General features: G+C 35.7%; 1 protein-coding gene across 1 annotated transcript; it reads right to left on the bottom strand.

Moving 5' to 3' along the window:
* Window positions 1-6466: 6466 nt before the first annotated feature.
* On the bottom strand, window positions 6467-7088 carry LOC138339415 (uncharacterized). Its single transcript, XM_069291012.1, has 2 exons — window positions 7026-7088; window positions 6467-6910 (listed from the first exon to the last, which is right to left on the bottom strand). The coding sequence occupies exons 1-2, from the start codon at window positions 7086-7088 to the stop codon at window positions 6467-6469; spliced, it is 507 nt and encodes a 168-aa protein (XP_069147113.1).
* Window positions 7089-13721: the final 6633 nt, after the last annotated feature.

Genomic DNA, 13721 nt, shown 5'->3' with positions numbered 1-13721 from the left:
TTCTTTCATGTTTGACTCTAAGCATGGATCTTCATATAAAAATGTTTAAATGATTCAAATGTATTGTTTTTAGTTTTACTTGGTGATTTTAACATCAAAGTCCTAATGAACCCATGCTTATGCATCTTTTCAACTTCTAGCTTAAGTAATGGGTTAAATGAACATGATTGTATAATGTTTGAGCTTTGGTTTCTTCATGGTGATATTAAGGTTTAGCTACTGACCTAAGGGCTATTTTATTATGAATTGTTGGGTAAATTGTGAATAGGTGTTCAAATGTTGGATGAATGGTAAGTTCTCTCATTGTTTAGCTCTTATTATGTAATGCTCTTGAGTGGTATGATCCATCTTTGATGAAGGTGTTTATTTGAAATAAATGAATGTAAATCTACTTGTCTATTGTGAATAAGGCAATGAAGGCATATGTTTTGAAGTATGATAATAATATTGTTCTTGTTATTGTGATTTATGAACTTTTTATGTGAAGTGTGCTAGAGATAATTTCCTAAGGAACTATATGACTATGTGAAACGTCATAAGAGTGTTATATGATGAATGAAGGTTTAAACATGTTTATAATTCAATGTTGATGAAATTGTGATTAGGTGAAAGGTGTGCTCACATGTACACTCACACACTCACACTTGAATGAATGAATGAAGTTAGTAAATGTTGTAAGAGGAGTCTTGGGTTGAACACTCTTTGTAAGTTGAGATGAAGTGTTCAGTAGCAACCTCACTATCTTCCAAGAGCTTTCTAAGATAGGCAGGAGGATGAATTCCCTTCGTGAGTTGAGATGTGGAGTCCACTAGTTATCCTTAACCTTTATTATAAGATGTTGAGACTCCGTGGGGAGCTATGTTTCGCAGGAGAGGATATGAGAAAGGGGTGGTTGCACTTCGTGAGTTGAGATGTTGTATTTAAATGTACCTCTTGAGATGAGTACTCTTCGTTAGTAGAGAATGAGTTACTTAGTTGAAATCTCCTTATCCCTTCTATGCTCTTGCATAAGTGTAGCTATTGGGAAAGCCATGTAAAAGTTAAAAGAATTACCCTACCCTAGGCAAGTGGGGATCCCTCATCCAATAAGGACTAATATCAGGATTCCATGTTTAGCTCTCATAGTCTATGTTGGTTAAGCTAGCCCCCACAATAGAATGAATGAACTAAGTCTCATAAAAAATGAACTACGTATGGTAAGTTGTGGTATGGGATGCTATTAGTCTCATAATTGCACTAAGTATACATTTCGAACGGGAGTCTTGGTGTGTTTTTTATGAAGTGTATGAATGTGATATCATGTGTTGTAAATGAAGTTAGGTAAATTAAAGTATAATATTAACGAAGCATGTTAAAGTTAAGTTTTATATAATTAAATTATGAATGACTAATGTAGTGTTCTTGATCCAAGGGAATCCTCAAGGAGCACTAAGTGGGAGTATAGGATACTACTCTCACATTGCACTTAGTGTAACTTACAAGTCCCATTGGAGTATGTCACTTACATGAAGTCCTTAATGTATGAATGTTCTTCTAATGTCTAGTCTAAAGTGTGGACTTGTTTTCCCGTGCGAGGTAAGCCTATGGTTTGTATTCTTAAGGATCACTTAGGTGTGTATTGAAGGGGGTGTATGGGTGGTTCCTTCATGTATTACCTTAGTGATTCTTAGGATCACTTGGTTAGAAAATTTCAAAGGAAATGAGTTCATCGTGTTTGGTATGAATTACTCACTGTAATGTCACTGTGTTCACTGTAATGTACTTGAGTTTACTGCAAAGTTATATTTTGGTTATAAAATTAAGAGAGTTCTAATTTTTTTTGATAAATGATGATTATTATACTATTTCAAATCTATAATAATGAAGGTTTTACTTATTTGGCATGCTTATTTTACTAAAACGCCCCTTTTTGCATGTTTTTGTTTATGCCAATCTTAATACATTGTTTTGTACTAACCCCACACTTTTATATATGTTATAAGTATAGGTTGGAGGCAATAAGAAGTCTAGAAGGCAAAGCTTGGGAATCGACTCTCTCAATACAAAGTATATCCTCATATATTTCAGGGCATAATCCTATTTCTTTTGTTTCTATTATTAAGACTTGTTAAGTATCTTCATTTGATGTAAAGGGACATGTCCTGAGATATTTAAGTTGTGTCGTTAAGATTGTTTGTAAAAACGATATCACTCTTTAGTATTTATGAAAGATATTGTATTATTATTATAAATTTCATAAAAAATTGAAATCCGCACTACTTTTCATGCCTTATGTAATGAATGATAGAAAATGGCAAGTACAATACCTCCAAAAGTCAAGTACACAATTGTCCAACCCAAGGGTTGCACTAAATGCTAGAGGGTACTTTTGGGTCATGACATTTTCACCTCCATATACTTCGAAACATTTTGGTGGTTGTTGCACCATATTAACTTGAACTTGTTGTCCTAGTGATCCTAGTGACATGATGCTAAAGGGTGTAGTCATCATATTTAGCATTCCAACAATTTGTTAAGGCTGCAATTGCATCCACTTCTAAAACTCCAGCATTCTTTAGTATGACCGGTTAAGATCCTCCTACATTCCACTTGGTATTATATTGTAAAATTATATTAACTAATGTAAATAACTCAATAAATGTCTTCAGCAGAATCAAGTAAAATTTTTGTGTTTGGTTCCATTTCTTCAATAAAGGCATGGATCAAAACTACGTTATCTTGACGATGATGTGAAAAACTTAGAAACTAGGACATAAACTGTCACATCCAGGGAGCACCCCCTAGATTCAACCGGCATCGTCGTTCTCGGAGAGGACTAAGACTAGACTCTTAGCTTACATCATTACATTCATAGGTTAAACATGCAAAAAATTTAAAATTTTCTATATCTATCTTGAGGTTTATATATACCTCTCACATACGCATAATATATATTCATATTGAGTATACATAGGCCCTTCATATAAGAAGATTATATAGTCTTCTACTTTTATTTCACATAGATATATATAATACTTAACATAGTCTTAAAAGGATGTATCATCTCATAACCATCTAAACCAAGAGTATATCAATGGTCAGATCTTATACATCACTGTAATAAAGACACATATAGGATACAATCTTTAGTAGTCAAATGAAAAGGAAAGAACTAGAAGTCTTATTACTAGGACAACATCAAATCTTGAATAGTGGCATTGCCCTCGGAAAGTGAGGACCTACTCAACTTGGATGAGTGAGAATTTCAAGTCTTCCTTCAAAGTCGTCTCAAAATCCCTTTAACGACTGGAACCTAAAATGTTGGGGAAAAGGGAGAATATGGGGTAGCACATCACATGTACCAAGTATGATACCATATGCACACACATCATAAAATCATGCTAAAAAGGAAAATTTCATTAAATTATATTATTTCACTTTGAAAAACCTTATGCACATTCAAGAAACAATACAAGTCAATCTTACATATCCATTAAGTCAATACCATATACGTCACAAAACAACCCTACTAAACCTAGTCAAGTCAAACATGCATGTCATCATACTTGAGTATATAAATAATACAACTCAATCATCAAGCTATAACATCATCAAGCATATATAAGAACTCATAATATCATAACCAAAGTAAGCCAATCACCCATGAACCCTAATTAAGTGAACTAGTGCAATGACTAAGCAAAGTCTCATAACCTTACTAGGTCAAGTAAACCCAACAAGAACCATAGTCGATGTCCAACTTCACATAGCATATCATTAAGAATACATATCATCATACTTTAGTAATGGAGACCAAACACATATTCATAAGTGAATCCTGTCATCATATACATATCATGTACAATTATAAGCATCTACAAATATAATAACACCCTTCTAAGACTTCCCTCAAGGCTAATTAGTGCAATGTTTAGGCAGAGTCTCATACCCCTACCTAGACTAATTTAAAACCCTTAGGTTATCCTAGTTAGAGTTTATTCCCTTACTTCATTTTACCTTTTGGGAACATCTAGCCTTAACCGACATAGACCACATGAGCTAATGTGGAATCCGGTGTCATGGAACCCTACACCAAAGGAAGGCGGACTACTTGCCAAGGTAATATCAAAACATGAACATAGCAACTACGTGGATCTACTAGCTAGTATTCTTATGGGGCAACATGGTTCAAGAACTAGGAGATATAGTTGGGACAATCTTTATGCTACATGAATTATAGTATCCAATCTCATGATTACAATAATGATCCTACCTTTCCTATGTGGGAAGGGACACTCCTCCCTTTAGTCCACTCGGTGCTAAGATAGAGTCCCTTTTGAAACGTCTTTTATACCTTTATTAATCATAATTGATTATTGTAGGTCATAGGGTTTATCCCTTATATAATCATCATCAAAGCTCAATAATAATTGCATGAATATTATGCTTTCATTATAGTTTATACTAGTGAGGTTAGCACATTTAGATATCACATCATGATAGGGCACATTTGTAAGTTATCGCCATCCTTATAATATTTACATATTAGCCTACAACTCACAATCAATAGTTCAAGACATTTTAATTCAACATTATATCAACCCTATAAATCTTAATATAAGGAATACTTCAATACAAAATCATCACAAAATAACAAGTAATCATAATTGAAGTAAGGAATAGAGATCACAAGACTTACTCAATGTCTTTCACAATGTCATCATCAATGTCAGACCATCGACCACTCAATTCAAACCAACAATGGGTGTAATACCATCACCCAATAGTAACCAATGTAATAATAAAGCCAATTGAATCATTATACAACAATTCATCACTAGTTCATAGCCTAGAACTAGGGACTTAGATCAAGTTCATAATATACTTCACAACCTAGGTCAGTTACTCAAGAACTAGAATCATTAGATTACAATATATCACAATATACTCATACTTAGAGTGATAACAACATGGGATAGTAATTCACACACTAACCAAACCAATTGAGTCAATACTATATAATTCATTTCAAGATCACAACCTAGTGTTAAGGGGAATACGTCATCTTCTACAATTGAGAGCAATACATCAAGAAGTAAAATCATTGAGTTATAAAACATTTTAATCTACTCATAATATCCAAAAGTATTCATAAACAAATCAATTCACAATATCAATTTCGTATTGCAAGAAAACCCACTTGAATTTCATACTTTTGAAATCAATTTGATGGAACCCTTTGAAGAAAGAAGTCCCAAAGGCGAAAGTAATCTCATACCTTGTTGATTGATGTATTTTGATGGAGAAACTTTGGTATTTAGCATCCCTAGAACCCCTTGACCTTGATTTATATGGTGTTCTTCTTCTTGGGAGAGAGAAAGAAGACAGAAGGAGGAGCTATTTGGGTTTGGAAAATTATGAGGGTTAGGTTAGTCTAATTTGGTTAGGGTCTTTATATAGGTCATTAAGCAACTTAATTAGACCTCCCTTAACCCCTAAATAATTAACTAACCGCCAAATTAATTAATTTAACTAAACTAAAAAGGTGCAGCAAAACAATTGACTCACAGATGAGACCTCGATAGACCGTCCGTCGGTCAAACGACGGCCAAGGGACCAACCATCTTGTTGGTCCATAGTTTCGGTCAGAGAATGTCCAAAACAAGCCCTTTTTCAAATTTGTCTAAGTGTCCATCGATGATGACCATCGATGCCCCGTCGATTGGACCACGACACGTCGATGGCCTTCATTGGTGACACTGTCTCTTGACAGCTTTTTGCCACTTTTGCAAAGGTCCTCCTAAAGGGCCCTTAGTTGGTCCTTGGGGAATCGTACCTGGACGTTTCGACTATTAACTAACTCTAATACGCGTTAGACACTCCTCCACCAAAATTCATCATTTTTAAACTCCTAAAACTTTGTCAAATAGGCTAAGGCACACTAGAACCTCATTGAACTAGTTTCTGGATGTCATAGACGTTCTTTGACGTATTGATTCCTAAACATCATAAATGATTTATATACACTATTTTGTACCTTAAAACAGTGTCCCTTTAGAAACATTTGTCCCTGAATGACACTAAAATTCTTAAAAAGTAAGAAATAGACTCAAGACTAGAAGCCCAACCAACAACAACATATCAAAACATGATTCATAATCAAAGTTCACATAGCCTCATAACCTTTGTCATAATGTAACTAAAAACATTATTTTCAACTCATAAGAGTTCAATATTCACTCATGCTTATTCATTATGCCAAAACCTCCTTCACCACATATCCATGTTCTCAATACAATTCATGAGATCATAATATACCCAAATGCACAACATAAACTCAAAAAAAGTAAAAATCAAAATTTTCAAGTCTAAAGGCATAAGTTCATTGTAATTCACTATAACATGAACATTTTTGCAGAACATCACCAAAAATCATAACAACTTCAAATTTTGTCATTATTTTGATTATTAGTAGGAATAACTAACCTTAGTTCTCAAATAGATGAGGGTAACAGGACTTCATGTCGGCCTCGGCCTCCCATGTTGCACCCTCAACTAGGTAATTCTTCCATAACAACTTTACACAAGCCACCTCTTTGTTTCTTAACTTCTTTACCTGTCTATCAAGGATTTGAACTGGAACCTCCTCATAAGATAATTCCTCTTGCACACCTAGACCTTTAATAGGAAGAATGCACTCGGGATCACCAATACACTTCTTAAGCATGGAAACATGGAGCGCGGGATGAACCGAAGCCAATTCACTAGGAAACCTCAAATCATATGCAACCTTACCAATCTTTTGCATGATTTCATAGGGACCCACATAATGAGGACTCAACTTCCCTTTCTTGCCGAATCTCACCAGCCCTTTCATAGGTAAAATTTTTAGATACGCTTTATCACCTTCTTCAACTCTAAGTCCCTTCTCCTATAGTTGGAATAAGAATTTTGCCAACTATAGACTGTTTTCAAGCGATTCCTTATAATATGAAACTTCTCCAAAGTCTTATAAATGAATTCGGGACCCAAAAGTGAAGACTCACCCACTTTAAACCATCCATTAGGAGATCTATACCTCCTACCATACAAGGATTCATAAGAGCCATAGATATAGAGGAATGGTATCTATTATTGTAAGAAAACTCAACCAAAGGAAAATGTTTTTCCCAATTTCCCTTGAAATCAATGATACAAGCTCTAATCATATCATCAAAGGTTTGAATAGTACGCTCTGCTTGACCATCCATTTGGTGATGAAAAGTGGTGCTTAGCTTCACCTTGGTATCCAACTCTTTTTTGAATGACCTTCAAAACCTAGATGTGAATTGTGCACCCTTATCCGATGTGATGGATAATGGAATACCATGGCGACACACATACTCATCTATGAATATCCTTGCATAATCCTCTGCCTAGTAAGTAGACTTGATAGGAATAAAATGAGCGGTTTTGGTCAACCTATTCACAAACACTCATATGGAGTCATATTGCTTTTGTGTCCGAGGTAAACCTACCACAAAATCCATATGAATTTCTTTCCATATACAAATAGGAAATTGCATTTATTAAAGCAAACCACTAGGCTTTTGATGTTCGGCGTTTACTAGTTGGCAATTTGGACACCTAGCAAAAATTCCGCTATGTTCTTCTTCAAGCCTTCCCACCAAAACACCTCTCTAAGGTCATGGTACATCTTGGTCGAATCCAGATGAATGGAGTACCGGGATCCATGAGCATCCTTAAGGATCCGGTTCCTCAATCCATCTAAATTGGAACGCACAACCTTCCTTGATACCTCAAGACACCATCCCCCCTAAGGAGAATGACTCATTAAGCGTACCAAGAACCGACTCCTTCAAATCCATCAATGGTCTATCAAGGTGTTGTTTGGAATGCACCTCAATTACCAAATATGATTCGGAGTTACGATAGACCATGAAACCACCATTTGGACAATATTCCAATCTAACACCAAAATGAACCAACCTATGAACATCTTGTTTGCCAACAAACTAGGTATTTCTTGGCTTTCTCTACATGAGACACACTACCCATGGTCTTGCCGGGGTGGTAGAGAACACTCACATTGTAATCTTTCAACAATTCTAACCACCTTGTTTGTTGGAGATTCAACTCCTTTTAAATAAATATATATTAAAGACTCTTGTGGTCCGTATACACATCACACCATACGGGTAATATCTCCATATTTTCAAGGCAAATATCATGGCCGCTAACTCAAGATCATGAGTTGGATAGTTCATCTAATGTACCTTATGTTTTCTAGAAGCATGAGCTATTATTACTTTCCTATGTTGCATAAGAACACACCCCAAGCCCACTCGTGATGCATCACAATACACAAGGAAGCCCTTGCTACCCTACGGTAAGGTCAACACAGGAACGGAAGTAAGCCTATCCTTTAATATTTTGAAACTTCTCTCACATGCCTCTGGCCACTCAAATTTCATACTTTTTTGAGTCAAAGTAGTCAAGGGAGATGCAATGGGTGCAAAACTGTCTACAAACCTCTTATAATAACCCACTAAACCCAAGAAACTCATAATGTCAGTTGGAGTCAATTGCCTAGGCAACTATTTCACCACCTCGGTTTTCCTTGGATCAACCTCAACCCCCTCACTAGAGATGATATGACCAAGAGACACCACCTAACTCAACCAAAACTCACATTTTCTATACTTGGTAAATAATTGGTTCTTCTTACACACTTGTAATACCACCATTAAATGGTCCATGTGCTCACCCTCATTTTTCAATTATACAAAGATGTCATCAATGAAGACAATGACAATGAATTTAGGTAACTTAAAAACACCTTATTCATGAGATCCATAAATGTCGTCGGGGCATTAGTGAGATAAAAAGACATTACTAAGAACTCATAGTGACCATATCTAGTCCAAAATACCATCTTTGGTATATGTTCACCTCTCACCGTAAGTTGGTGATACCCCAATTTCAAGTCAATCTTAGAAAAGTAGATTTCCCCTTGGAGTTGATCAAACAAGTCGTCAATCCGAGGGAGAGGATACTTGTTCTTAATAGTGACTTTATTGAGTTGGCGATAGTCAATACACATTCTAAGGGACTCATCATTTTTCTTCACAAACAAAACTTGAGCACTCCATGGAGAAGTACTAAGTCTTATGAAGCCTTTGTCTTGTAAATATTTGAGTTGAGTCTTTAACTCTTTCAATTCGTCCAGAGTCATCCAATACGGAGGAATTAAAATGTGGTTGGTATCCGGTAGCAAGTCATACAAAAATGAATTTATCATTCCGGAGGGATTCCAGGAAGATCCTTACGAAAGACCTCCGGAAATTCCCTTACTACGGGGGCTAACTCAATGAGAGGATTTTTGGAGTCTAAATCTTTGACTCTAACAATGATAGGACACCCTTTTGAGATCATTTTACAAGCCTTAAGACAAGAGATGATAAACCTCTAGGAATAGAATTTCCCCCCTTCCACTCTAAAACGGTTTCATTTGGAAAATTGAACTTGACAATTCTAGTCATACAATCAATGGAAGCAAAACAATCATGCAACCAATCCATCCCCAAAATGAAATCAAAAAATCTACCATATCAAGTTCTACTAATTCAACAGAAGTAACTCTACTGGGCAACATTATAGGACAATTCCTATACATCATCTTTGCAACCACCGACTCACCTATCAGGGTAGTTACCATGAAAGGTTCATTTAGAATATCAGGAAAAATATCAAACTTTCTATCTATTAAGGAAGTAACAAAAGATAATGCACTATCCAGATCAAGTAAAGCATAAACATTAATTAGAGGACTTGTAACATAGCGGACACCACATTGGGAGAGCTCTCTTGTTCACCCCTTGAGTGAAGTGCCTAAAAGTGATTCTTCTTTGGAGGATCCACATTAGAACCACTATCTTGCCCCTTCATATTTGGAAAATCCCTAACCTTGTGGCCAGTCTTGCCACACCTAGAGCAATTGTCCTTCCAAACAAGGCAATCACCATAATGTTTCTTGCTACACATTCCACAAGTTGACTTATTGTTTGGTGAGCTAGTAACTCTTCCCTTTTGAGACTAAGGGTTAGAAACACTATCATCACGAGCCTTGGGAAATTTGGTAGGAAATTGATTAGAAGACCTATGTTTAAAACTAGGCTTGTCTTGACTGTTAAGCCTACCCTTTGAAGAACCACCATCAAAAGATTTTGCCCTCTTGGCATCTCTACTCTTTCTCTTAACCCTAATCTCTTCCACTTGTTAAAAATGAACCATAAGAGAAGAAATTTTCATATCACCATGTAGCATGGACGAAAGACATTCTTCTTTCAAGTCATCCAACACCCCCGTTACAAAGCTGTTCATTTCATCCCTTGGGTCAGAAACCAAAGAAGGAGCATACTTTGACAATTTAGTAAATATAAAAGGGTAGTCAAGTACACTCATACCTCCTTGACGATGATTGATGAATTCCTCCACGTTGGCTTCCCTTTTATCCCTAGGAAAGAAACTATCAAGAAAATCCTTCTTGAAAAACTCCCAAGTCACCGGTCCACCTCTTAAAAGCCTATTTTCTCTCCATTAGACGTGTCATGTTTGGGCCACATATTTGAGTTGGTAAGTGGATAATCGACCTTCTCACCAGAAGTCAACCTAAAATTATAGAGGATCTTGTAGGTTCATCATGAACTCTTGGGGGTGTTCCTCAACTTTGGACCCATAGAAAGTAGGGGCATTCATCCTAATGAAATCCCTAAAATGAGAGGCCATGGTGTCAACATGTTGGTTTCCTTGGAATATAACCTCCCGATTAGCTTGGGCCGTCATGGCTTGTTCTTGAGTAGTGACGGCTTGCGCTTGAGTAGTAATGGCTTGGTCCATTTGGAGAAAGCCATCCCTTATGTCCCCATCCGTCAAAAGAGGAGGATCGATCGGAGCCTAGTCATCATTAGCAAGTTCTTCAAGAGGAGGGGATTGATTGCCTCAAGGAGGACCTCCCGCATTGGAAATCTCTTCATCAAGTCTTCAAGAGGATGTTCTTTGAGTATCATTGTCTATAATCACAATAACAGGATTAGATGTTAAAGGCACATAGAGTCAAGACTCTAGAGGCACGTATCAAATTTCCAAGAAAAGGAGTATTTCCTAAGAATCATATACTTTCCTATTCATAAGTATGGCGCTCTTCACAATTATGAATAAGAATCTACAAAGACGTGGTTAAGTGGGAATTTGACTCTAAACATATTCAACCGCATGCTCTGATACCAAGTTTGTCACATCAAGGGAGCACCCCCTATATGTAACTAGCATCGTCGTCTTCAGAGAGGACTAAGACTAGCCTCTTAGCTTACATCATTTCATTCATAGGTTAAAAAATCAAAAAATTTAAAACTTTTCTATATCTATCTTGAGGTTTACATAGACCTCTCGCATACAAAAAATATATTCATATAGAGAAGTGAGGACCTACCCAACTTGGATGAGTGAAATTCCAAGTCTTACTTCAAAGTAATCTCAAAAGTCCGTCAACTACCGGAACCTAAAATGCTGGGGAAAAGGGAGAAAATTGGGTTAGCACATCACATATACGAAGTATGAGACCATATTCACACACATCATGAAATCATGCCAAAAAGGGACATTTCATCAAAGTATGTTATTTCACTTTGAAAAGCCTTATGCACATTCAATAACCAATACAAGTCAATCTTACATATCCATTAAGTCAATACAATGTACATCACAATACCAACCCTACAAAGCCTATTCAAGTCAAACATGCATATAATCATATACTTCAGCATATAATCAATACAACTCTATCATCTAGCTATACCATCATCAAGCATCTATAAGAATTCATCCATCATAACCAAAGTAAGACAATTACCCATGAACCCTCATTAAGTAAACTAGTGCAATGACTAAGCAAATTCTCATAACCATACTCAAATAAGTAAACCCAACAAGAACCATAAACAATGTCCAACTTTACATAGCATATCAATAAGAGTAGATATCATCATACTTTAGCAACAGAGACCAAACACATATTCATAAGTGAAGCCAATCATCAAATGGTATCATCAATGTGCAAGATCATCATATACATATCATGTACAATTATAAGCATCTACATATATAAGAACATCCTTCTAAGACTTCCCTCAACTCTAATTAGTTCAATGTTTAGGTAGAGTCTAATACCCCTACCTAGACTAAGCTAAACCCCTTAGGTAATCCTAGTTAGAGTTCATTACATTACTTCCTTTTACCTTTTGAGAAAATCTTGCCTTAACCGACATAGACCAATTGAGCTAATATGGAATTCGGTTTCATGGAACCCTAAACGGAAGGAAGGCGGACTACTTGCCAAGGTATTACCAAAACATGAACATAGCAACTACGTGAATCCACTAGCTAGTATTCCTATGGGGCCAACATAGAGCAAGAACTAGGAAATATATTTGGGACCCTCTTTCTGGTACATGCATTATAGTCTCCAATATCATGGGTACATTAGTGATCCTACCTTCCTTATGTGGGAAAGGACACTCCTCACTCAAATTCACTCGGTGCTAAGCTAGAGTCTCTTTTGAAATGTCTTTAATACTATTTATTAATCATCATAGATTAATGTAGGTCATAGGGTCTATCCCTTATATAATCATCATCATAGCTCAAAAAGATTTGCATGAGTATTGTCCTTTCATTACAATTCATACAAGTGAGGTAAGTATATTAAGATATCACATCATGATAAGGCACATTGGCAAGTTATCACCATTCTAATAACATTTGCATCTTAGCCAACAACTCATAACCAATAGTTTAAGACATTTCAATCATACCAATCCTATTAATCTTAATATAAAGTATACTTCAATACAACATCATCACTTAATCATAAGTAATCATAATTGAAGTAAGGAATAGAGATCACAAGAATTACTCAATCTCCTTCACAATCTCATCATCAAGGTCTTACCATAAACTTCTAAATTCAACCCAACAGTGGGTGTAATACAATCACATAATAGTAACCGATGTAATAACAAAGCCAATAGAATCACTATATAACAATTTATCAGTAGTTCATAGCTTAGAATTAAATACGTAGATTAAGTTCATAATCTACATCATGACTTAGCTCAATACTCAAGAACTAGAATCATTGGATTAAAATATATAACAATATACACATAGTTAGCATAATAACAACATAGGATAGTAATTCACATACTAACCAAACCAATTGAGTCAATACTATTCAATTCAATTCAAAATCACAACATAGGGTTAATGGGAATAAGTCATCTTCTATAATTAAGACCAATACATCAACAAGTAACATAATTGAGTTATAATACATGTTAATCTACTCATATTATCCAAAATAAATCATAAACAACGAAATTCACAATATCAATTTCGTATCGGAAGAAAACCCACTGGAATTTCATACTTTTGAAATCAATTTGATGGAACTCTTTGGGGAAAGAAGTCCCAAAAGTAAAAGGAATCCCATACCTTTTTGATTGATGGAGTGTTATGCATAAACTTTTATCTTTATCATCCCTAGAACCCTTTGAACTTCACTTCTATGGTATTCTTCTACTTGGAGAGTGAAAGAAGAGATGAGGAGAAGTTATTAGGGTTTGGGAAATTATGAGGGTTAGGTTAGTATAATTAGGTTAGGGTCTTTATATAGGTCATTTACC

The sequence above is a fragment of the Solanum lycopersicum genome, chromosome 11 (genome assembly GCF_036512215.1).
Source record: "Solanum lycopersicum chromosome 11, SLM_r2.1".
In the NCBI taxonomy this organism is placed as follows: domain Eukaryota; kingdom Viridiplantae; phylum Streptophyta; class Magnoliopsida; order Solanales; family Solanaceae; genus Solanum; species Solanum lycopersicum.
The sequence above is the reverse complement of the archived record's forward strand: the minus strand, read 5'-3'. Positions and strand labels throughout refer to the sequence as shown.

Coding starts and splice junctions, on each gene's coding strand:
- LOC138339415 (XM_069291012.1), bottom strand. CDS start 7,088: ATGGCTCTTATGAATCCTTGTATGGTAGGAGGTATAGATCTCCTAATG. Junction 6,911..7,025: donor TAATGGATGGTTTAAAGTGG/GTGAGTCTTCAC, acceptor TTCCAACTATAG/GAGAAGGGACTTAGAGTTGA.